At 45.8% G+C, this 22,788-nt stretch overlaps 1 protein-coding gene across 6 annotated transcripts in view; it reads left to right on the top strand.

Moving 5' to 3' along the window:
* The window catches only part of SMARCA4 (SWI/SNF related BAF chromatin remodeling complex subunit ATPase 4), an 813,549-nt gene that overhangs the window by 214,115 nt on the left and 576,646 nt on the right, over positions 1–22,788 (top strand). For all 6 annotated transcript variants that reach the window (XM_069231516.1, XM_069231512.1, XM_069231517.1 and 3 more), the window contains exon 22: positions 6,616–6,702. In XM_069231516.1, the coding sequence (XP_069087617.1) occupies positions 6,616–6,702 (87 nt within the window). The remainder of the gene's footprint in view (positions 1–6,615; positions 6,703–22,788) is intronic.

Raw genomic sequence — 22,788 nt, 5'->3', positions numbered from 1 at the left:
TGGTGTCTGGCGGGTGGTCTTTGATACACTGCCCTCACTGCTTTGATGTACACTGGTCCTATTCCAAACCGGCACATAACTGTGCACCAACATTTCCAGGATACCCTTTACAAATGCCATTTCTGCATATAATAATGTCAGTGGGATCCCAGACCCAATCAAAGCATCAAAATGTAATACCACAGCAGGTATGAACTGTAGTTCTCCCTCCCAGGTATAAACCAGTGCTGTCTTGGTGTGACTAACTTACCTATAACTAGACTCAAGTGTTAAGCCAAGATTTTAGAATAGAATTTTGTATCACTGTTAATAAGTGTTATCGGCCTATAAGACCCTGGCTCCTGCCATGGTTTACCATTCTTTGGAAAAACAATAATATTTGCTGTAGGCCATGAGTCTGGAGCTTCGAGGCCCTTGTGAATCTGCAAAAATGTAACTTGCAGGTCCGACTTTAGCTTAAAAAAAAGACCTTAAAAAATTCTAGTGGGATCTTATCCACTCCTACTACCTTTTCCGAAGGCAAGTTCTTTATAGCTCTTTACACTTCTTCAAGAGAAAAAGGGGCTTTGAGAAAGCCCCAATTCTCCGCACCAAGTCTCCTAAATGGAACAGTGCAAAGGAAGCGTATTGCATCTTCGTCTAGGGTATCGCTGTTCACCTCTTCTTTGTACAGCTTCTCGTAGAACCCCTGAAACGCATCCCAAATTCCAGCAAAGTTGGATACCAGGGTACCACGAGGGTCCTTATTTCAGACAATATTTTTCTTGTTGCCTGGTCCGAACCTCCAGCGGATGGCCACCCGCTCACTGCATTCATAGCATTCCCTTTTCCAAGTCATGTACTTACCATCGACTTTCCTTCCTGAAATATCCGTAATCACTGACCTAGCCAGTTCTACCTTATATTGAGCCCCCTCAGACCCCCCTCCCCCTGCCACCTTCGGAGGTTGCTAAAATTAACTGCAATTGGGCTTCATCTAGGGCCCTATAAAGCTCAGTGAGCTGCTGCATTTTGTTCTTTTGACGATTGAGGGAAAAGCTCAGAGTTTCATTTGCCCGCCTTGAAGGAGATCCACACTGCCCCAACTGATGCACTCCCTTGATTAATCTCCCAAAATTCTGGGATCCAACCACTCATATGCTGTATATACTTAGCTAAAAGTAGTGCCTGCTCAAAGGTCCAATTCTGTGGCATGGACAGCAGGCCTCCCACCAGCTAACTCAAAAACCAATGGATTATAGTCGGGCATGACCCTCAGGAACTTTTTAGTCTGACATCTATGCAGAAGGAGATGCGAGACAAAAAAAATAGTCCAAACAAGCATGAGACCTACGTGACGCAGAGTAAAATGTACATCCCGGGTCTGGTGCTCTTAGTTTATTCCAAGCATCAATTAACCATGTTTTTTTCCTAGATGAATCAAGGACCCTAGAACCTTTGGCTTACGACCTTTGTAGAAAGTGTTCCTTTCTGTAGCCAGCTTCCACTTCCGTTAAAATTAAAATCCCCGCATATTGTTATGGAGTCGGCCAGAGTGCCAGTTCGGTGTTCAACCAATCAAAAGCCGATGGGTCATCAATCACGGACCTATATACTGATCTTAGGGTAAATGTTCCATTTGCATGATAAGATACTGCAATCACCCACCTTCCAAACCTATCTGATTTTGTATGGATGATGAATCTACAGAAGCTTTGATGAGCCAATATAGCAACCCTTTGGGTCCCCCGTGTTGTACACCCACCCAGTCTAAAGCCTAGAGTTTCCAGCAGATGTTTTCCTTGAATCTTCTATGTGTGTCTCTTATAAACAAAGTATGTCCACCTGCAGTACTTTTAAATCTTGAGCCACTTTCCTCCTCTTACAGGCATTGTTCATCCCACTGATGTTAACTGATACTATCCATACCTTACTCATGCCTCTTGAACCAGAAGCAATACCGCAATACAAACCTTCTGAATTTCACTTGTAGTCCTACTTCCCCCTATTTACTGTCTCAACGGGTGAAGTATTAACATTACTTCTTGTGTGTTACACCCTCCCTCCATCCAAACCGCAAACTGCCCCGGCAGTCAGGCCCCCTAAGATCTGAATAATGACTATTGAACCACCCATCTTGTGCCCCCAGACCCAGCTCCTACATACCACATGTAGGGAATGCCAGGCTATCAAGATGCAGCTGTATACCACAATATACAAACTACCTCTGCCTAAAGAGGGTGAGACACCGCCTACCTCCTTTCCCCTGTCTCCATTCCCCCCTCCTACAACTGAGGAAGAAGAGAGCCAGACCCTTACCCCAAACAGTTAGCCCGTGCCATTCAGCACATCATCAAACAAAAAGCACAGAAAATTCTCCTTTTTTCCCCCACTGTGCTGTCAGGCAATCCATAAATGACCCCACACTATGAAGTCTTCCAGCCCTCAGAAGAAATTTCTTTTAAATACTCTGTAGCTTTAATCTCTGAAGAAAAGAATCCCACCTTGCCCTCCAAGACAGTTTTCCCGTGAGCGGGGCTTAGCTGAAAAGCTTCCCCTCCCAGATCCCGAAATGTTTTAATTAGCTGTCTGAGCCACCACCTACTTTCCACTGTAGCGTGACAGAAATCAGGACGAACAAAAAAGGAGTGTCCATCACAGCTCCGTTAAGCTTCTGGACGGGCTTTTAAAAAAATGGGAAAAACAGACATTTACCTAAATAAACCAATATGGCTCTAGGCCTGTCATCTCCCCCAACTATTGTTTTTTCAAGCATTAGTGGATAACGGTGCACGTGCTGAGGTCCCAACTCACAATTCCATTTAGTAAATTCAAGGAAAGCCCCTCTCAGAAACTTCACCATAAAATCCATTATGTCACTGCCTTCCATTCCCTCTGCCAAGCCCAGTAATCTCAAGTTATTTCTCCGTTGTCTGTTTTCAAAGGGCTCCATCTTCCACATCAGGTCAGACATCTGAGCCTGTCACGTTTCTGATTGGCGTCGGAGAACCCAGACGTCTTGTTCCAGTGTCACAGCTCGCTCTTCCACAGAGGAAATCCTGTCCCCTATTTTGACACAAGTCCTATTGACTTTTCTAATGACCCCTTGGAGTTTCTTGTCAAGACGTGCTCTGCGGCTCTCATTGCGGGTCTCATCTTGCAGATGCTAAATAGAGTTGTATATAAGACCCAGTGAGGGCCCCACTCCTACTCCTGGGGCCTGGTGATCATTTTCCTGCAGAGGTGGGCTCTTAGATTCCAGAAAGTCTTCTGAAATTAACTTGTCTGGTTGCAGAATAGTTCCATTTCAAGGCTCAGGTTACTGGAGATTTGTTTTGGCCTTCACCCCTGTTCTTGGAGCTTCCCCCCTCGTCTTTTTCCCCCTGCTGTTTCTTTTGTTTGACAGTTCTTCATGGATCATCAAGAATACCACTAGAAGAGAGGGACTGCATTTAATAAACTGGATTGGGAACTCTTTGGCACACACACATCCAGGCCACTTTTGATCCTCCGGGAGCGATGGAAAGGACCTTTCACAGACAGGGAATGGGAGACCATATTAGTGACCCCTGTACAATATGCCATTTCGCCTAATACAGTATTATATAGTGCATAGAGCTTACCTTACACCTGAGAAAATCAACAGATACTTTAATCGTATAGATGTGGTTTGCCCACACTGTCAAACTTTGGGGGCAGATCTCCTGCACATGGTGTGGTCTAGCCCCACTCTGAGGCATTAATGGTCTTCAATTCCAGGAAACTTAGGGCCAGATGTAAAAAGCAGTTTGCATGTCGCAAACAGTGAATTTCGACGTGCAAAATGCACTTTGCAATGCACAAAACCCGTTTTGCGAGTCGCAGTTAGGAAGGGGTGTCCCTTTCCTAATAGCGAGTCACAGTGCAATGCGGGATTGCTTTGTGACCGCGAACGCGGTCGCAAACCAATCGCAGTTTACACCCTTTTGAAATGGGTGCTAACCCATTCGCAAAAGGGAAGGGGTCCCGATGGGACCCCTTCCCTGTTGTGAATGGCACTGCAACAAAAAAAATCTGAGCAGGCACTGCTCTGAAAAAATGAAACAAAAACGTTTCATTTTTTGTTTTTGTAATGCATCTCATTTTACTTTAAGGAAAACGGGCTGCATTACAAAAAAAAAAACTGCTTTCTTCAAAAGCAGTCACAGACATGGTGGTCTGCTGTCCGCAGCAGGCCACCATCCCTGTGAATGCCACCACTCGCAAGGGGGTTGCAAATTGCAACCCACCTCATGAATATTCATGAAGTGGGCCTTTGCGACCCCCTTGCAAGCCGCAGATGGTGTCAGGGACACCATCCAACATTCCGAATTGCGACTCGCAATTTGCGGGTCGCAATTTAGAATATTGCTACACCTGGCCCTTAGTGCTCTGTGTGGACCGACCCTTACCTCGGACATGGGAGGCATGCATTCTGGGATTGTTCCGTTGGGGGGGAAAAAAATTGAAAGCAACATCCCGTTTTCTAGATCTGGGATTCTTAGTGGCCAAGCGCCTTATTACCCGTAAATGGCGATCCACCGAACCACCAGTACATGAAGCATGGGTACGATCACTGACTCTGGGTGAGACCAGAGTGCACGACTCTTAAACGCCAGAAGGTTTTCAGGCTGCGCAAATATCCTATAGTGTCACAATGGGAACTAATGTTAACGGACCTTACTACTCCCTTGGGGCTTACACAGATAGACTCAGATCCCTCCCCTGTACACAATGCATGACTGCGACAGCGTACACAGAATCCAATACACTACATATTTGAATGTATGGGTGGTACAGGTAGACTCCCCCCCGCAGTTTGGAGTCAGATTTGCCAGATGTACACCATGTAGACTTTGTGTGTGGAGTTAACTTATTTAACTTCTGTGATCGTAACTATGATAATTATGCTTTGTAGATAATTGGCCGTGTACTGCCTATAACCTTCCCTTCCCGTATCTTTGTTGTTCTGACTCAAAATTGCATATGATGCATGGATTACATGTACCTTTATGCTATATTATGTCAACGTTTCAGTATAATTGCAAAAAGAATATATAAATAAATAAATAAAAATTAAGAGTACCACTAGACCTTTCCTCTGAGCTTGCTGAGACCTCTGAAGCCCCTGAACCCCCTGATGTCCCAGAAAGCAAATCTTTATCTGGTTCACTGTAGCTTTAACTAAGGGATTCAGATCCCTCAGTTAGCGAGAAAAAAAAAAATATATATGTCCCCAAGCTCTGGGGAATCCACTGTTTTAAGCAGCTGGTTAATGCGGCTCAATTCCCTCTGGGTTGGGGGGGGGGGGGCTTGGGGGAGGCTGTGGGGGGGGGTGAAGGGGGTTTATTTGAGGGCCACAGAGAATCAGCTGTCTAGTTGTCTCACAGGGGTAGACAGTAGCCAAAGATGGTGTCTCTAGAGAGTATTGCCCCGCCAATTCTTCCACCATTTCCCATGCTGCTTCCTTTACCACCATGTCCAGCAGGTCCACCCCAGTAGACTTCATATTACCTGCTTCTGCCACTTTAAGGTGACCCCTATCGTGGGTGGGCCAACCCTTCCCCTCCCCTTACCTGTTCGATAGCCGATGCTGAGGCCTCCTGAATCACTGTACCTTCCATCACTCCTTCCAGGTTTCCCTGGTTCTCTTTGACACCTTCTTATGGTGGTGGCTGAGAGCTTATAAGAAGCCCAGCCTGGTCAACAAAAGGTGCAGAAAGGTCAGAGCCCCCCATATGCCCTCTCCTACGACCACCAGGGCCTTCTCCACCCCATCTCAGTTTCCAGTGAGGCAGGTCAAAAGTATCCAGCGATGGTCTGTTAAGAGTGCTACCCCATTGCTCCAGCTGCTGGGCTCCCTTGATAGAAGCCTTTTATTCAGTGGCATCTGGGCGTTTTCATCTTTGTGGGCAATCACTGCCGGTCTCCTGACCCCCAAACTGCCTTGCTCCCTTTTTGATCGACTCTCCCCTGTAGTGTGTCTCCCCTCAGCTGTTTCCTGATGCACCCAGGATCCTTTAGGTGGCATACTCTGTCCTCTGAGAGCGCAAAGCAGAACGCCAAAAGCCCTGACCTTCTGCAGTACAGATGCAGCAGCAGCTGTGAGAGGGATTCGCGTCTCCGCTTTGCGGGCCGTTAATAAAGCCCAACATTTATTTTGTGGGAGGGAAGTTCTGGACTGCAGGTAAAGCTGCTTCTCTAATCCTGCTTTCAATTTTCTGGCAGCATTCCTCCAATTCTATCTGCCGTTTGCACACTAGAAGGAGCTAAAGGAGGAAGCTCCAAGATGGTTGTGCTACTCGATTGCCATCTGTTTCAGTTCTTGTCTTGTGTCTAAAATTTGGGATCTCTTAAAAATCTGTTAATATATATATAACATACTCTCTAGCATATTTATTTAGCCATTTAAATTGCAGCTCACGATTTTGGACATGTTTTTATTTAGTGCTTTAGTTGTGCACCGTAAATTAAGATTGCAGAGTGTTTCTTGATGCTCTGCATGTGAGGGTAGAAATACCTCTTTCACCTCTGCCCTCGGTGTCCCAATCTTTCCAGTTACTGAAACTTCACAAGCTCATCCATAATTTTGTCTTTCTGTATGTTTGTTTCCACCAGGGCAAAGGAGGCACGAAGACGTTGATGAACACTATTATGCAGCTGCGAAAGATTTGCAATCACCCCTACATGTTTCAGCACATAGAGGTATGTTATGCCTTAACATCATCCCAGGTAGGCATCATCAGGTGCTCTTGTAGTGAAAGACCATGCAGGATGTTAGAGAGGAGACTGCTTCATGTTTAGTTGCAGCACATTTAGAGGCTTGGGCAGTAGTGTTTTGCCTCTTGTGGCAGCATATTTTCCAACATGTTTATCGTAGCCATGTTCATAAGCATTCAGTATGTTCTTGACATGGACATAGATGGTATTGCAGAAGAATTTTAAACATGCATAAGTGGGAGGTACACTTATGTTTTAAGAGTTTACTTTCCTGTCATAAATATTCTTCCTCTTGGATGACTCTTTGCAAACAGTAAATTATAGTTCATCATTTGACAGAAAATACAACTGGTACATATGAGAAACGAGCAACCCTGTTACAGTGCATCATACGGCAACAGAACCACAGCAGAAATGATGTGTAGAAAGGGAAATGGGGAAAACAAGGCAAGGCCAAAATAAAAAAAACCACTCCTAGTCAATGAAAATGAGTACTCTTATGGTGAGCAACATGGCGTTAGCGTTGGCGTAACTGCGCTCTCGCAGTCCCGCCCATCAAGGGAGCCGAAGGCACGGCAGCCGCGACAGCCATAGCAGAGCAGCCGGGCAGGATTAGCCCTAGGAGGCCCGTATTTCCCAGCGGCATAAACGGCTGCGGCGGCCGAGGCGGCAGTTGCGGTGCGGCCAACCAGACGGCCGGACGGCCAGAAACGGTCGGACGGTGGGTCGGGGCCGAACTCGGCCCGCTTTCTTCTCTCTCCCTCCCCGCGATTCTGCCTCCGGGGGGAGTGGAGGGTGTAGCGGCTCCGAGGTGGCCGTCACGGAGCGGAGCAGAGAACCGGGCCGATCTCGGCTTGTCGGGTTTTTCCCTTTTTTTTGCACGGAGGAATCAAGAAACTGCATCAAGCCAGTGGCGTTTGGGCAAAAGCTGCACAGTGAGGCTGTACAAGCGTTTGGACAGTCCTTTTGCGACCCCCCAGGCAGTTGTGAGGACCAAGGAGAAAAAGATTATTGGGATGAGAACTCTGCCTTTACCCAGATGAGCAGACTGGTGAATCACCAGGAGGAAAACCAGGAAGAAGAGCAGACAGACAGCTCGGGTGGAAATCAGGCGGAAAACAATCATTCCAGGTGCGCCCCATTCTACAGTAAGGTGGAAAGGATAAAAAATAAAGGGGAGAAAAGAACAATGGGTAAAGTGGAGAGGTAAAGGGGAAAAAAAGAAGAAGAGAAAGGGGGGAAGAAGGGGAAAATAATACTAAGAAAGAATAAATATCTGAGATCTCAGATGCTGCAAAATAACTCCGGTTTGCATTTATATACCCCCTTATGGCTCTGGAAAAACTTGGCAAAACAAATAATCACGGATTCAGCCGTAGTATCGTCCGGGGTAAAAGGACTATTTAGGTTATTGGCACATGCACTAAAGATCAAGATGCCTCCCAAGCCCTTCCGGAATCTGGGAGAAAAGATAGAAGGTGTAAAAGTGACACGGGCTGGCCGAGGCAAAGGAGAGCAGACGGGAACTAATAAACGCCTGATGACAATTGCCGCTAAACCAGCCGGGGAAAATATGTTGAGTAGCGTCAAGACAAGTGAGAATATTAGTATTACCCCCCCGACTGAAACTAAGGTCCAGGGCAAAAGTCAATCTACTATCATAACATTTCTTGCAGGATATACGGTCTGCTCATCTAACCCCCCTCGATGAGATGGTAGGAATAGACTCTCTTCCGAACAGTAGCAGCATAAGCGGGGGTAAAATGAATAATGATCCTCCTGTGAACTTTAAACAAGGCACGGAGAGTGTGCCTGAGGCGGAAGACAACCAGACGGAGGTAAAGGAAAAGAAATCCGGCCCTACTGCCGAAACTAGGCAGCCTCAAGCACAACAATGTGACTGGTCTGAGCGATTGGAACATCAGGAGGGGGAGGGAGGTGTATCTATATTTAGACCTTTAACAGAAGGAGAGAACCTATATAAGACTGTCTTAAATTCCAAAAACCTGAGTAAAATGGCAGGAAAAGACCCTCAAGCGGTGGAATGGGGGAAAGACAATAGTGACAAATTTTACTCTCTGACGGAAGAGTCTGATCTCAGCAGTGGCGATCATAGTCTTGGCGGGTCTGAGGATAGCGAAACATCGGAGACAGAAAACAAAACTTCAAGCAATGAACCTACAGTGCGACAACTGCGCCGACAGCGTAAAGCGGTTAACACACGGCCTTGTGCCCAGGGGCCCCTAGAAAATGTGCTAGCCTCGGGCGGTAGAACTCTGAAATGGGACTATTCAGGTATCGGACTCACGGATTCTTCATCTATAACTATTCAGGGCTCAGCTAACGGCAACAAGGAATCAGATATAGGCCCCCCCACTTATGGTCCGTCGGCAATGGGGGCTGAGGTAGGAATGCTGCAATCAATTTATAGTTCAATTAAAGAGCTGCAGACAGAAACTAGGATTGAAAGTCGACGTGCAAGGGTTGCTACGAAAAAACTACAGGGGACAGTGCGCAAAGTAGCAAAATCATGCACAGAAATTGAATCTAAACTGTCCTTAATGGAAGAAAGGATTGTAGCAGTCGAGGAGGATGTTGTCAATCTTAAAGAACAGAATACTATGAAGGACGAACAACTGACGGACGTAATGTGGAAATTGGAAGCCTTTGAGAATAGGCAGAGAAGGAATAATCTCCGAATTTTGGGCATACCAGAGGGGCTAGAGGGAAACAATATAAGGACATACATGATTAACTTTTTGCGCAATGCCTTCCCGGAACTAGGGAGCTGGAGTTGGGAGAATGAATTGCAGCGTGTACATAGGTTTCCGTCAAGCCGGCCAGAGGGGGGCCAACGCGCAGATTCTAAATACCCTAGGGCAGTTTTAGCTTATTTTGGGAATTATTTATTACGGCAGGAGATCTTGGATAAAACCCGTCCAAATACCCCTCGCACTGTTGATGGGGTGACTTTTTTCACCCGTCCTGATTTTTGTCATGCCACTGTGGAACGGAGATGGCGGCTCCGACAACTTATTAAACCAGTCTTAGAGAAAGGCGGGGAAGCGTATTTACTAGCCCCGGCTCGTCTTAAAATAATATTGAATGGGAAAACAGAAGTATTCACGTCTGAGATTAAAGCAAAGGAATATGTGATGGGGGGCAGATAGCGAAATAAAGTTACTTGGAAAAGCAAAAGTGCTCCAGTAACTGGTGGGTGGGGGCGCGCAGACACAACGCTAACATTCAGGCCATGAGTGGTCTGATTGCTCCACAGGATGGTGGGCCAGTCTCGGGGAGGAAGGTCACTCGGGAAGGGGGTGGTAGGGACTGGCCTGGGAAAGGGAGGGGGGGGAGGAGGGGCGGAGGTTGGGGAGATGGGGGAAAGGGTAAGGAGGGAGGGGTTGCGGACGAGGCGAAGGAGGAGGGGAAGGGGAGGGAAAGGATAGAAAACAGGGGAGTAAAATGGAAAAAAAGGGGAGTAGGAATGCAACAAGGGGAGCAGCAGAAAGCAGGGGTAGGAGAGATAGAAGGAGGTGGACAAATCAAATGGGAAATTCAAGAGAAAGTGCAGTTAGATATAAAAACCTATGAGAACAAAAAGAGAGAAAGGAAACCTGAAATAGCAAATGGTTAGACTTCGAATTGCCTCGATTAATATATGTGGGTTAAATGACCCTCGTAAAAGAAGTAAAGTTGCAGAGGAACTTAAAACTTTTAAAGCAGACATTTACTGCCTACAGGAGACACATGTGGAATATAAGAATGATGGAATTTTGGGCACACTCGGTATGAAAGTAATTGTTCGATCAGAACAAGAGGGTAGAACTAAAGGGGTGGCGATATTAGATCGGACTAATAAATTAAATTTTACTAGGCAGAAGGCGGATAGGGGAGGGAGATGGGTAATTGTGGAATGTGGCTATGGACATGGTAGCTTTACACTTTGTTCGGTATATGGCGCGGTCACGGATGACTCAACAGTGTTAGATACCCTGGCTATAGAATTAACAGGATGGGCCCCCCCGTATATTCTATGTGGTGATTGTAATCTTAATGGATCCTGGGAGGGATTACAGGATGTTTTAGCTCCTACAAAGAAGTATCAAGGGCGGAAACCCCGAGTATATAATGCAATGGTCGCTATTCAGAAAGAACTAGGATTAGTGGACGCATGGGTGAGATTATGTAAGCCAGATCCTGGATATACTTATTATTCGGCCCCACATGTGAAAGTAGCACGACTTGACTATTTTCTGATCTCTCCTGTGTTATTAAACCAGGGTAAGATGGAGCTATATCCGCGGGTTGTATCAGATCATAATCCTTTAGTACTAGAATTGGAATTGGATGGGTTAGAACCAAAGGAGAGGAGGTGGACATTTGAAAGAGGACTTCTTAGGAACCCGGAATATTGTACACACATGAGCAAGTGGTTAGCTGAATTCCTGGGGTTTAATCAAGGGACAGCTCCGGTAGAGATAGTCTGGGATACTTTAAAAGCCGGAATACGTGGTGAAACATTGAGTTTTAGCATGATAAAGCAAAAAAGCACCCAAAACAGAGTTAAAGATCTTCGAATGAAATTAAGTAGGTTGGAGAGACAACTGGCTTCAGCAATAGAAACGGGGGGTGATGTAAAAAAGGCCCAGGAGGAAGTTGTAATAGCTAAAGCTGCAATTAACGAAACTTTGACCCAAAAAATAGCGGAGAAATATTTAGCACAGCGTTCATTAGGATATGAGTTTGGAGAAAAAGCAGGACGCTTATTAGCAATACGGGCAAGCCAGAAAACAGCATCCGGGATTATTAGAGAGATTAAAGATTGGCAAGGACAAATAGTTGTTGAAGTGGATCAAATTAGGCAGGTTTTCCACAGATACTACACGGAATTATATGATGACACATCTATATACTCAGAGGAAGAAATGTTAAAAATTTTAAGCCACATCAAAGTTAACAAACTAACGGAGAGTGATATCCTAAGCCTAGGGGAACAGATAGATATCTTGGAAATTGATAAAGCTTTGGGTGATTTAGCCATTGGTAAAGCCACAGGTCCCGATGCAATTCCTCTAGAATTTTATAAAATATTTAAAGCCATTCTGCTTCCGGTAATGTTAGAGCTGTTTACTCAGGTGCAGAGTGGAGGGGCAATTCCTCCATCATGGGATACGGCTAATATAGTAATGTTTTTGAAAAAAGGGAAACCCGCATCAAATCCGGCGTCATACCGGCCAATTACACTAATCAATAGCGATACTAAAATATACTCAAAGATATTAGCCGCTCGACTATCTCAGGTGATTAGGAAGATAGTTTTCCCTAGACAGCATGGGTTTGTCCCAGGAAGGGATACCACCGATCATATTCGAAGAGTCATAGCACTTTTGGATGCTACAGAAGTGGATGAGGAACCGATGGCAGTGGCATTACTAGATGCTGAAAAGGCATTTGATCGGGTGAGCTGGAAGTATTTATGGCATGTATTGGAGTATTATGGGCTAGGGAAGAAATTTATTGTAGCAATAAGGGCCCTATATAGATCACCAGCAGTAAAAATACAACTGATGGGGGGACAATCGGGAGAGTGTCCCGGTTAAGAGAGGTACTAGACAGGGATGTCCATGCTCTCCACTCTTGTTTGCTGTATATATAGATCCTTTGCTTAGACAGATCGAAGATAACAACAAGATTCCACCAATTCATAGGCAGGGATGGGATATAAAAGTACTAGCCTATGCAGATGATATTGCTATATTAACTCCCACCCCTGATCCGGCATTGAGTGAGGTTGAAAAGGTGGCAATGAAGTTCGGAAGATTCTCTGGTTACCTTCTAAATAGAGATAAAACGCAGATACTGATTAATCAATACACTAGCACTCAGGATACTCGAAGGGTGGATCATGCAGTATATCTGGGCATAGATATTACGCCACAAGTAGGAGAAATTGTCAAGTTAAATCTGGATCCCATAATTACTAAAGCAAGACAAGATATGTGCAGATGGAATAACTTACATTTAACTATTATGGGGAGGTGTAATATGGTAAAAATGATTTTTCTCCCTAAGTTGCTGTATTTGTTTCGGGCTATACCGTTGGACTTTAATAATCCTAGATTTAAAGAGATAGATAGAGTGGTTATGAGATTCATATGGGCATATGGTAAATGTAGAAGAGCAAGTAAATTTATGTCTCTCCCCCGAGAAAGGGTGGGGGTGGTCTTTACCGAATATAAAATTATACCAAATGGCAGCAGCCTTTCAGTATATGCGCCCTTTATGGGGTTCTAAAAAAGAAGGGATACATGAAGAGGACTGCCCTAATATATATGAGCTGCAGATAGGAGCAGCAGCTAATGGGTGCCTGGTAACATTTCATGAGCCCGGGTATTACAAGAAAACTCGGTATAAGGTATTGGAGGCGGCCTATAAATGCTGGCGGCCATGGTATAAAAAGAAAGGATTTGGCAGATATAATTGGTATACCATGATAGAAAAGAATCCATTGCTCCCCGACATATTTAAAGATAAATGTATGGCAAGCTGGGTCTCTGTAGGAATAGAGAGGCTGGGGAATCTCTTTGACAATTCCGGGGTTAAGGCATTTGGTGATTTACAGAAGTGTTATGGTTTAGAGCGGAGGGATTTTTTTAAATATCTACAGATACGAGACTTCCTTTTAAGGAAAACAGGAGGGGTGCAGGGATTTAGGAGTGTTCAAGTGCTGGATGATATTTTGGCTAATCCTAATATATCAATTAGGTCAATCTATCGATTACTAATGTCAGAACAGCCCGACGACTTAGAGAAGAATTGTGAAAAGTGGAGTAAGAAATTGGAAGAGGGGAGTAAAATCTTTTTAAGGTCATTAGAATTAGGACACACTATTCTACTTTCCTCCTCCCTCCAAGCGCAACATTATAAAACCGTATTTGATTTGTATCATACCCCAGCTCATCTTGTCAAATGGGGCAGCTTGCTGGGAACAAGCTGTCCAAGATGTGGGATGTATTGAACAGATATTATACACGTCATGGCTACATGCGGGGAATTGAAGGATTTGAAGGAAGGTATTCAATCTGTATTGAAAGAAGTTCTGGGATATGATTTAATCCTTTCCTCTGAGGTAATGGTCCTAGGGGTTAGTGGAGAAACGGATAATCTGTATGAAGCATTTATTTTTGTGGCCATGGCAGTATTTCGATTGTGTATATCATCTGCCTGGCTTTATGTCCGACCTCCGTCCTGGCAGCAATGGTTGGCCAGATTATTGGCTGTGTATCATCTGGAGATAGCATTATATGAACGTAAAGGGAAACATGCAAGGAGGAAAGGGAGGGTAATTTGGGGGGCATTTCAGGATTGGATGTTAGCTCATAATAATTAAATGTTTAAATCAAAATGGTATGTCATCATGTAAAGAGATGGTCATGTGTCTCCCAAAGGTTTATCCCCTGCTGGGCTAAAATTGTTTTGTTTTCTCATTTGTATTTGTTGTATGATACCTTACCTTTCCAAAAAAAAAAAAAAAAAAAAAAAAAAGAAAATGAGTACTCTTCATGCGTACGTCATTGCACCATTTCTTAATTTTTTGAATACATTTCATTGATTGTTAAAGTGAATATATTTTTGTCATGTTTGAGAGGGAGTACATTTCAACAACATCTTCACTTTTTGTTTTTTTTTGTTTTATTTACAAATTGACTTTTAAGCTACCATAAATGTCTGGCACAACCACAGATTTCAATTGTAGGAAGTTGGCTCTGTATGCACTATTTCAAAGCAAGGAATAGTATGCACAGAGTCCAAGGGTTCCCCTTAGAGGTAAGATAGTGGCAAAAAGAGATAATACTAATGCTCTATTTTGTGGTAGTGTGGTCGAGCAGTAGGCTTATCAAAGGAGTAGTGTTAAGCATTTGTTGAACACACACTCAAAGACAATTCCAGGCCAATAGGTTTTTGTATAGAAAAATATATTTTCTTAGTTTATTTTAAGAACCACAGGTTCAAATTTTAAATGTAATACTTCAAATGAAAGGTATTGCAGGTAAGTACTTTAGGAACTTTGAATAATCAAAATAGCATATACAGTCTTCACATAAATCACATATAGCTATTTTAAAACTAGACAGTGCAATTTTCAACAGTTCCTGGGGGGAGTAAGAGTTAGTTAGTTTTTGCAGGTAAGTAAACCACCTACGGGGTTCAAGTTTGGGTCCAAGGTAGCCCACCGTTGGGGGTTCAGAGCAACCCCAAAGTTACCACACCAGCAGCTCGGGCCGATCAGGTGCAGAGTTCAAAGTGGTGCACAAAACGCATAGGCTTCAATGGAGAAGGAGGTGCCCTGGTTCCAGTCTGCCAGCAGGTAAGTACCTGCGTCTTCGGAGGGCAGACCAGGGGGGTTTTGTAGGGCACTGGGGGGGGACACAAGTTAGCACAGAAAGTACACCCTCAGCAGCACGGGGCGGCCGGGTGCAGTGTGCAAACACGCGTTTGGTTTCCAATGGAAATCAATGGGAGACCAAGGGGTCTCTTCAGCGATGCAGGCAAGGGGGGGCTCCTCGGGGTAGCCACCACCTGGGCAAGGGAGAGGGCCTCCTGGGGGGTCACTCCTGCACTGGAGTTCCGATCTTTCAGGTCCTGGGGGCTGGGGGTGCAGAGTCTTTACCAGGCGTCGGGATCTGGGAGACAGGCAGTCGCGGTCAGGGGGAGCCTCGGGATTCCCTCTGCAGGCGTCGCTGTGGGGGCTCAGGGGGGGCAACTCCGGCTACTCACGGTCTCGCAGTCGCCGGGGAGTCCTCCCTGAAGTGTTGTTTCTCCACAAGTCGAGCCAGGGGCGTCGGGTGCAGAGTAGCAAGTCTCACGCTTCCGGCGGGAAGCGCAGTTGTTTTAAAGTTGCTCCTTTTGAAACAAAGTTGCTGTCTTGGGTGAACAGAGTCGCTGTTCTCTGGAGTTCTTGGTCCTTCTAGAGCAGGGCAGTCCTCTGAGGATTCAGAGGTCGCTGGTCCCTGGGGAAAGCGTCGCTGAAGCAGTGTCTTCAGAAGGGGGGGGGAGACAGGCCGGTAGAGCTGGGGCCAAAGCCGTTTGTGTCTCCGTCTTCTCTGCAGGGTTTTTCAGCTTAGCAGTCCTCTTCTTCTTAGGTTGCAGGAATCTGAGTTCCTAGATTCTGGGGAGCCCTTAAATACTAAATTTAAGGGCGTGTTTAGGTCTGGGGGGTTAGTAGCCAATGGCTACTAGCCCTGAGGGTGGGTACACCCTCTTTGTGCCTCCTCCCAAGGGGAGGGGGTCACATTCCTATCCCTATTGGGGGAATCCTCCATCTGCAAGATGGAGGATTTCTAGAAGTCAGAGTCACCTCAGCTCAGGACACCTTAGGGGCTGTCCTGACTGGCCAGTGACTCCTCCTTGTTATTCTCATAATCTCCTCCGGGCTTGCCGCCAAAAGTGTGGCCGTGGCCGGAGGGGGCGGGCAACTCCACTAGCTGGAGTGCCCTGTGGTGCTGTAACAAAGGGGGGGGGGGGGTAACCATGCCAAGGAGGCATTTCCTTACATGTGGTTTGAGAGGTGAATGCACCATTCCCAGATGGTTTGCGCTTCTCGAGAGAGTAGGTTGGAAAGTGTTCCTCCTTCCTTGTTTAGGTAGTGCATTGTGGTGGTATTGTCTGTTCTGACAAGCACTGCTGACCCTCGTATCCTCGGAAGGATGGCTTGCCAAGCATAATAGACCACTCTCAGCTCGAGAAGGTTTATGTGGAAAAGATGGTGAGAAGGGGCCACCTGCCGCTCACCCTTAGGTCTTGCAGGTATGCACCCCATCCCATGAGTGATGCATCCATAGTTACAATCATCGGAGGAATCCATGGCAAGTAGCCGAGACCTTTTAAAAATGTCCTGAGGAATTGTCCACCAATCCAGAGAGGGGACCATGTGCGGTGTTATGAGGATCGTGTCCTCGAAGGATCCTTGTGCTTGCATCCATTGTTTTTCCAGCTCCTCCTGAATTGGACGCATGCACGGCCGACATAATGGTATGAGGCTTATACATGACGACATCATGCCTGGTAAGGACTTGTACTGCCAAACTGAAAGCCACCTTTTCCTTAAGAAGCGCTTTGCTAGTGATACTCATCTTGTTTGTCGTTCCAGCACTGGATAGGCTTTGGCCTGTTGCATGTCTAAAATAGCCCGTAGAAAGGCTAACCGAGTGGACGGCTAAAGGAAACTTGAACCCCGTAGGTGGTTTACTTACCTGCAAAAACGAACAAAATCTTACTCCCCCCAGGAACTGTTGAAAATTGCACTGTCTAGTTTTAAAATAGCTATATGTGATTTATTTGAAACTGTATATGCTATTTTGCTAATTCAAAGTTCCTAAAGTACCTACCTGCAATACCTTTCATTTGAAGTATTACATGTAAATCTTGAACCTGTGGTTCTTAAAATAAACTAAGAAAATATATTTTTCTACACAAAAACCTATTGGCCTGGAATTGTCTTTGAGTGTGTGTTCCTCATTTATTGCTTGTGTATGTACAACAAATGCTTAACACTACTCCTTTGATAAGCCTACTGCTCGACCACACTACCACAAAATAGAGAATTAGTATTATCTCTTTTTGCCACTATCTTACCTCTAAGGGGAACCCTTGGACTTTGTGCATACTATTCCTTACTTTGAAATAGTGCATACAGAGCCAACTTTCTACACCACATATCAGCAGAACACATCCCAGACCTTCAGAATACCATTGCATATTTGTTAAGCAGGTTGGCAACATCTGGAATTAGACCAGAGGACACTAGATCGAATCTTCGGCCAGTGGGGAAAACCGAATCTGGACCGATTTGCATCCTCCCAGAATGCCAAATGCCAACATTATGCAAGTTGGCTTCACCAACAGGGATCATGGGGGATGCATTTTCGATCGCATGGTCAGGGATCTGTGCGTACTCTTTTCCTCTGATTCCTCTCTTTGCAAGGGTGATCAGAAAGATGAAGTCGGAACCCTGCCAGATGATCCTAATAGCTCCCGCTTGGCCGCGTCAACCGTGGTACACGGAGTTACTTTTCCTGTCTGCTTGTCCACCCATCTGAATCAGACCAATTCGGGAGCTGCTTACCATCAACAAGGGAGGCACCTGGATCCCAAGTCTGAGTTTTCACGCTTGGCTCCTGAATACAACTAATTTGGTCATTCAGATCTACTAGCTGAGTGCAGGGAAGTGCTAGCGAAAGCATGTGCAGCTAGCACCAAGAAATCATACCGCCTGAAGTGGAAACAATTTTGTTTGTGGTGTAAAACCCAAAGATTGCACCCTCTCTCCTCCGCACTGGAGGCGGTGTTGCCATACTTCTTACAGCTGGCACGTTCCGGACTTGCCCATTCGTCAATTAGGGTCCATTTGGCAGCTATCTCCAGATACATGAGAGTACCAGGCAAACCGTCCTTATGCTCTCTGAGATTAGTCAAGCAATTCTTGAAGGGTCTCTTCAGATCCTTTCCTCCAGTGAAGCCTTCACCTCTGGCATGGCAACTTAACATCGTCCTTGGCCAGCTTATGAAGGAGCCTTTTGAGCCTATCCACAAGGTGGACATCAAGTACCTCACATGGAAGGTGGCTCACCTTCTTGCCCTTACTTCAGCACGTAGAGTTAGTGACATTCAAGCTTTCACTATACAAGAACCTTTCCTACAGTTCAGACAAGATAGAGTAATTCTACGCACCAATCCCAAATTCATTCCTAAGGTGCCATCGGCATTCCATATCAACGAACCAGTGGTGCTAAAATCTTTTTCCTCGAATGCGCAAACTGCTGCATTCACACAACCTTGAGAGGTGCATAAAATTCGATCTGGACAGAACAAAGTCGTTCCGACAGTCCAATCAGTTGTTTATAGCTTTCAGTGCCGCTAGGAAAGGTCACTCTGTGACAAAGCAGACTATATCCCGATGGATTAAAGATTGAATCATCTTCTGCCATCAGAAAGCAGGTAGACCATTGCAAACAAGTGTGAGAATGCATTCTACCAGAGCTATATCTGAATCCTGTGCGCTATTTGCGGCTGTGTCGATTAAGGGCATCTGTCGGGCTGCGACATGGAAGACAACTCACACCTTCACGCAGCATTACTTTTTGGACACGGAGCCACTTTGGGATGCAGCCGTTGGGCAAGCGGTCCTTCGAAACGTGTTTCAGTGAAGGTGAGCTACACGATTCCTTCCCTCCATCCGCTTGTTTTGAGTTATCTGACATTTTCTTTGAAAGTAATACTATAGATCGTAAAATAAGTGTATGTACATATTGTCATGCCAGTTCGCATTTCAGAGTGCCATGTTACTATCTGCATGTCGAAAATGTGTTATTCACTGCTTACTATTCTGATTCAAGCATATGAATCTATGAAAGTTCCAATACTGGAGTAAGGAACAAGTTACTTACCTGTAACTGTAGTTCTCCAGTATTGGAAACTTTCATAGATTCACATGCGACCCACCCGCCTCCCCTGAGGAGCTCACCTTCATTTTCCTCAGTCCTAGCTGTATGGTTGCACTTGTGCTTTGAAAATCAGAGGGAAATCAGCTCCTCACAGGAGGGTTCTAGAGGGTGGTGTGAGCTGATTGGTTGTCTTTTAAGTTTGGTCCTTTTTACAAAACAACTATGATATGTTACTAAATTAAGAGGCCTAATGCTTCTACAGCTTTATATGCAATTGATTATGGCTTTTTGTATTGCACCGGGGAATCCCTTCTCGACGACGGGGAATGATTCAAACATGTGAATCTATTAAAGTTTAAAATACTGGAGAACTACAGTTACAGTTAAGTAACGTGTTCCTTACCATGACTTATATCCTTGTGCTGTTTACAGTCAGGGAAATACCTTTGTTCGATGGCATCTGTCGCTGTAGATACGCATGTTTTGCATAGCTCGCCATCTGGTGTTGGGTCGGAGTGTTACAAGTTGTTTTTCTTCGAAGAAGTCTTTCGAGTCACGGGACCGAGTGACTCCTCCTTTTGTCTCCATTGCGCATGGGCGTCGACTCCATCTTCGATTGTTTTTTTTCCGCCATCGGGTTCGGACGTGTTCCTGTCGCTCCGAGTTTCGGAACGGAAAAACAGCTAAATTTCGGAAGATTTTCGTCGGTATTGTTGCGTTCGGGATCGGCGTAGTTGGAGTCAACACCGCATCGAAGATCGAAGAGTTCCGGAGCCCTTCGGGGTAGTTTTCGATCCCCCGTCGGGGCCTGCTCGGCCCGACCGCGTGTAGAAGAACGCCGATGGAACGGACCCCGTTCCGTTTCTGTCCCAAATGCCACAAAAAATACCCCTATACAGACCAACACTTGGTCTGTAACCTGTGCCTGTCACCTGAGCACAGTGAAGACACTTGCGAGGCCTGTCGTGCGTTCCGGTCCCGAAAAACACTCCGAGACCGTCGAGCCAGAAGACTTCAAATGGCGTCCACGCCGACAGCCCACCGAGAGTTCGAGGTAGAGGAAGAAACCTTTTCGATACACGAATCGGACTCCGAGGAATTCGACGATCCACGAACCGTGAGTAAGACGTCGAAAACCACTCATAAGAAGATTGTCAAGGCCCAGGGGACGCCACTGCCACCAGGCCATGGCTCCACCCATAAATTCGGTGACCGACCGTCGGCACCGAAAAAGGCCCAAACAGTGCCGAGACCGTCCGACTCCGGTCGAGACACCGGCACGCAGCCTTCTCGGGACCGAGAAAGTGCTGGAGACATACATCGACACCGAGATAGCGGTGTAGACACGGCTCGACGCCGAGACAGCGGCACCGATGAAGATCGACGCCGAGATGTTTCGACTCTGAAAAAGAAAAAAGTCACCTCGGAGCCGAAAAAAGATGCAGACAGGATTTCGGTGCCAAAACAACCTGCAACCGACCCAGTTTCAGGCTCTTATACAGAAGAGCAATCAATCACCTCCCAAATGCGAAAGTATAGGTTTGAGGAAGACCTGCAATCCACTGATGTAGACCATACGCAGAAACGTATTTTTATACAGCAGGGGACAGGAAAGATAAGCACCCTTCCCCCTATTAGGAGAAAGAGAAGACTGGAATTTCAAACTGACCAAACACCACAAACAAAAATGGTGAAAAAGGTTACTCCGCCACCCTCTCCTCCACCTATAATTCACGTTTCACCAGCACAAACTCCATCACATTCCCCGGCTCACACCACCATGAGCCAAGGTGACCAGGATCAGGACGCATGGGACTTGTACGACGCCCCTGTGTCAGATAACAGTCCGGAGGCATACCCTACAAAGCCATCACCACCAGAAGACAGTACTGCATATTCTCAGGTGGTGGCTAGAGCAGCACAATTCCACAATGTAAGCCTCCACTCAGAACAAGTCGAGGATGACTTTCTATTCAACACCCTCTCCGCCACCCACAGCTCCTACCAAAGCCTGCCTATGCTCCCTGGTATGCTTCGGCACGCAAAAGACATCTTTAAGGAGCCGGTCAAAAGTAGGGCAATCACACCAAGGGTGGAAAAAAAGTATAAAGCGCCTCCTACAGACCCTATTTTCATAACTTCACAGCTGCCACCAGATTCTGTCGTTGTAGGAGCAGCTAGGAAAAGGGCCAACTCCCACACATCTGGGGATGCACCACCCCCAGATAAGGAAAGCCGCAAGTTCGATGCAGCTGGAAAGAGAGTCGCAGCACAAGCTGCAAACCAGTGGCGCATCGCTAACTCACAGGCACTACTTGCGCGCTATGACAGAGCCCACTGGGATGAGATGCAACATCTCATTGGACATCTACCCAAAGACCTACAAAAGAGGGCAAAGCAAGTGGTTGAGGAAGGACAGAACATTTCAAACAACCAGATACGCTCCTCCATGGACGCAGCAGACACAGCTGCAAGAACAATAAATACATCTGTGACCATCAGAAGGCATGCATGGCTACGAACGTCTGGGTTTAAACCAGAGATTCAGCAGGCAGTTCTCAATATGCCATTCAACGAAAAAGAACTGTTCGGTCCAGAAGTGGACATGGCGATTGAGAAACTTAAAAAGGACACGGACACTGCTAAAGCCATGGGCGCACTCTACTCCCCGCAGAGCAGAGGAAATTACAGCACCTTCCGCAAAACACCCTTTAGAGGGGGGTTTCGGGGTCAGGCCACACAAGCCAGCACCTCACAGGCAACACCATCCAGTTACCAGGGACAGTACAGGGGAGGCTTTCGGGGCCAATATAGAGGAGGGCAATTCCCTAGGAATAGGGGAAAATTTCAAAGCCCCAAAACCCCTACAACTAAGCAGTGACTCACATGTCACTCACCCCCTCCACACAACACCAGTGGGGGGAAGAATAGGTCATTATTACAAAGCATGGGAGGAAATCACTACAGACACTTGGGTTCTAGCAATTATCCAAAATGGTTATTGCATAGAATTTCTACAATTCCCTCCAAACATACCACCAAGAGCACAAAATTTATCAAAATATCATTCCGAGCTCCTGGAGATAGAAGTTCAAGCACTATTGCAAAAGAACGCAATCGAGTTAGTACCAAACACACAAATAAACACAGGAGTTTATTCACTGTACTTCTTAATACCAAAGAAGGACAAAACGCTAAGACCAATCCTAGACCTAAGAATACTAAACACATACATCAAATCAGACCACTTTCACATGGTCACACTACAAGAAGTGTTACCATTGCTGAAACTACACGACTACATGACAACATTAGACCTCAGACGCGTATTTCCATATACCAATACATCCATCGCACAGGAAATACCTAAGGTTTGTATTCAAAGGAATACACTACCAATTCAAGGTACTGCCTTTCGGTTTAACAACCGCACCAAGAGTCTTTACCAAATGTCTAGCAGTAGTCGCTGCACACATCAGAAGGCAGCAAATACATGTATTCCCGTATCTAGACGACTGGCTAATCAAGACCCATTTGTTAATAACGTGCTCACACCACACAAATCAAATCATACAAACCCTCTACAAACTAGGGTTCACAGTCAACTTCGCAAAATCCAACATTC

Source organism: Pleurodeles waltl, chromosome 4_2, assembly GCF_031143425.1.
Source record: "Pleurodeles waltl isolate 20211129_DDA chromosome 4_2, aPleWal1.hap1.20221129, whole genome shotgun sequence".
Taxonomy (NCBI): Eukaryota; Metazoa; Chordata; class Amphibia; order Caudata; family Salamandridae; genus Pleurodeles; species Pleurodeles waltl.
This window is presented reverse-complemented; position numbering and strand designations above follow the sequence as displayed.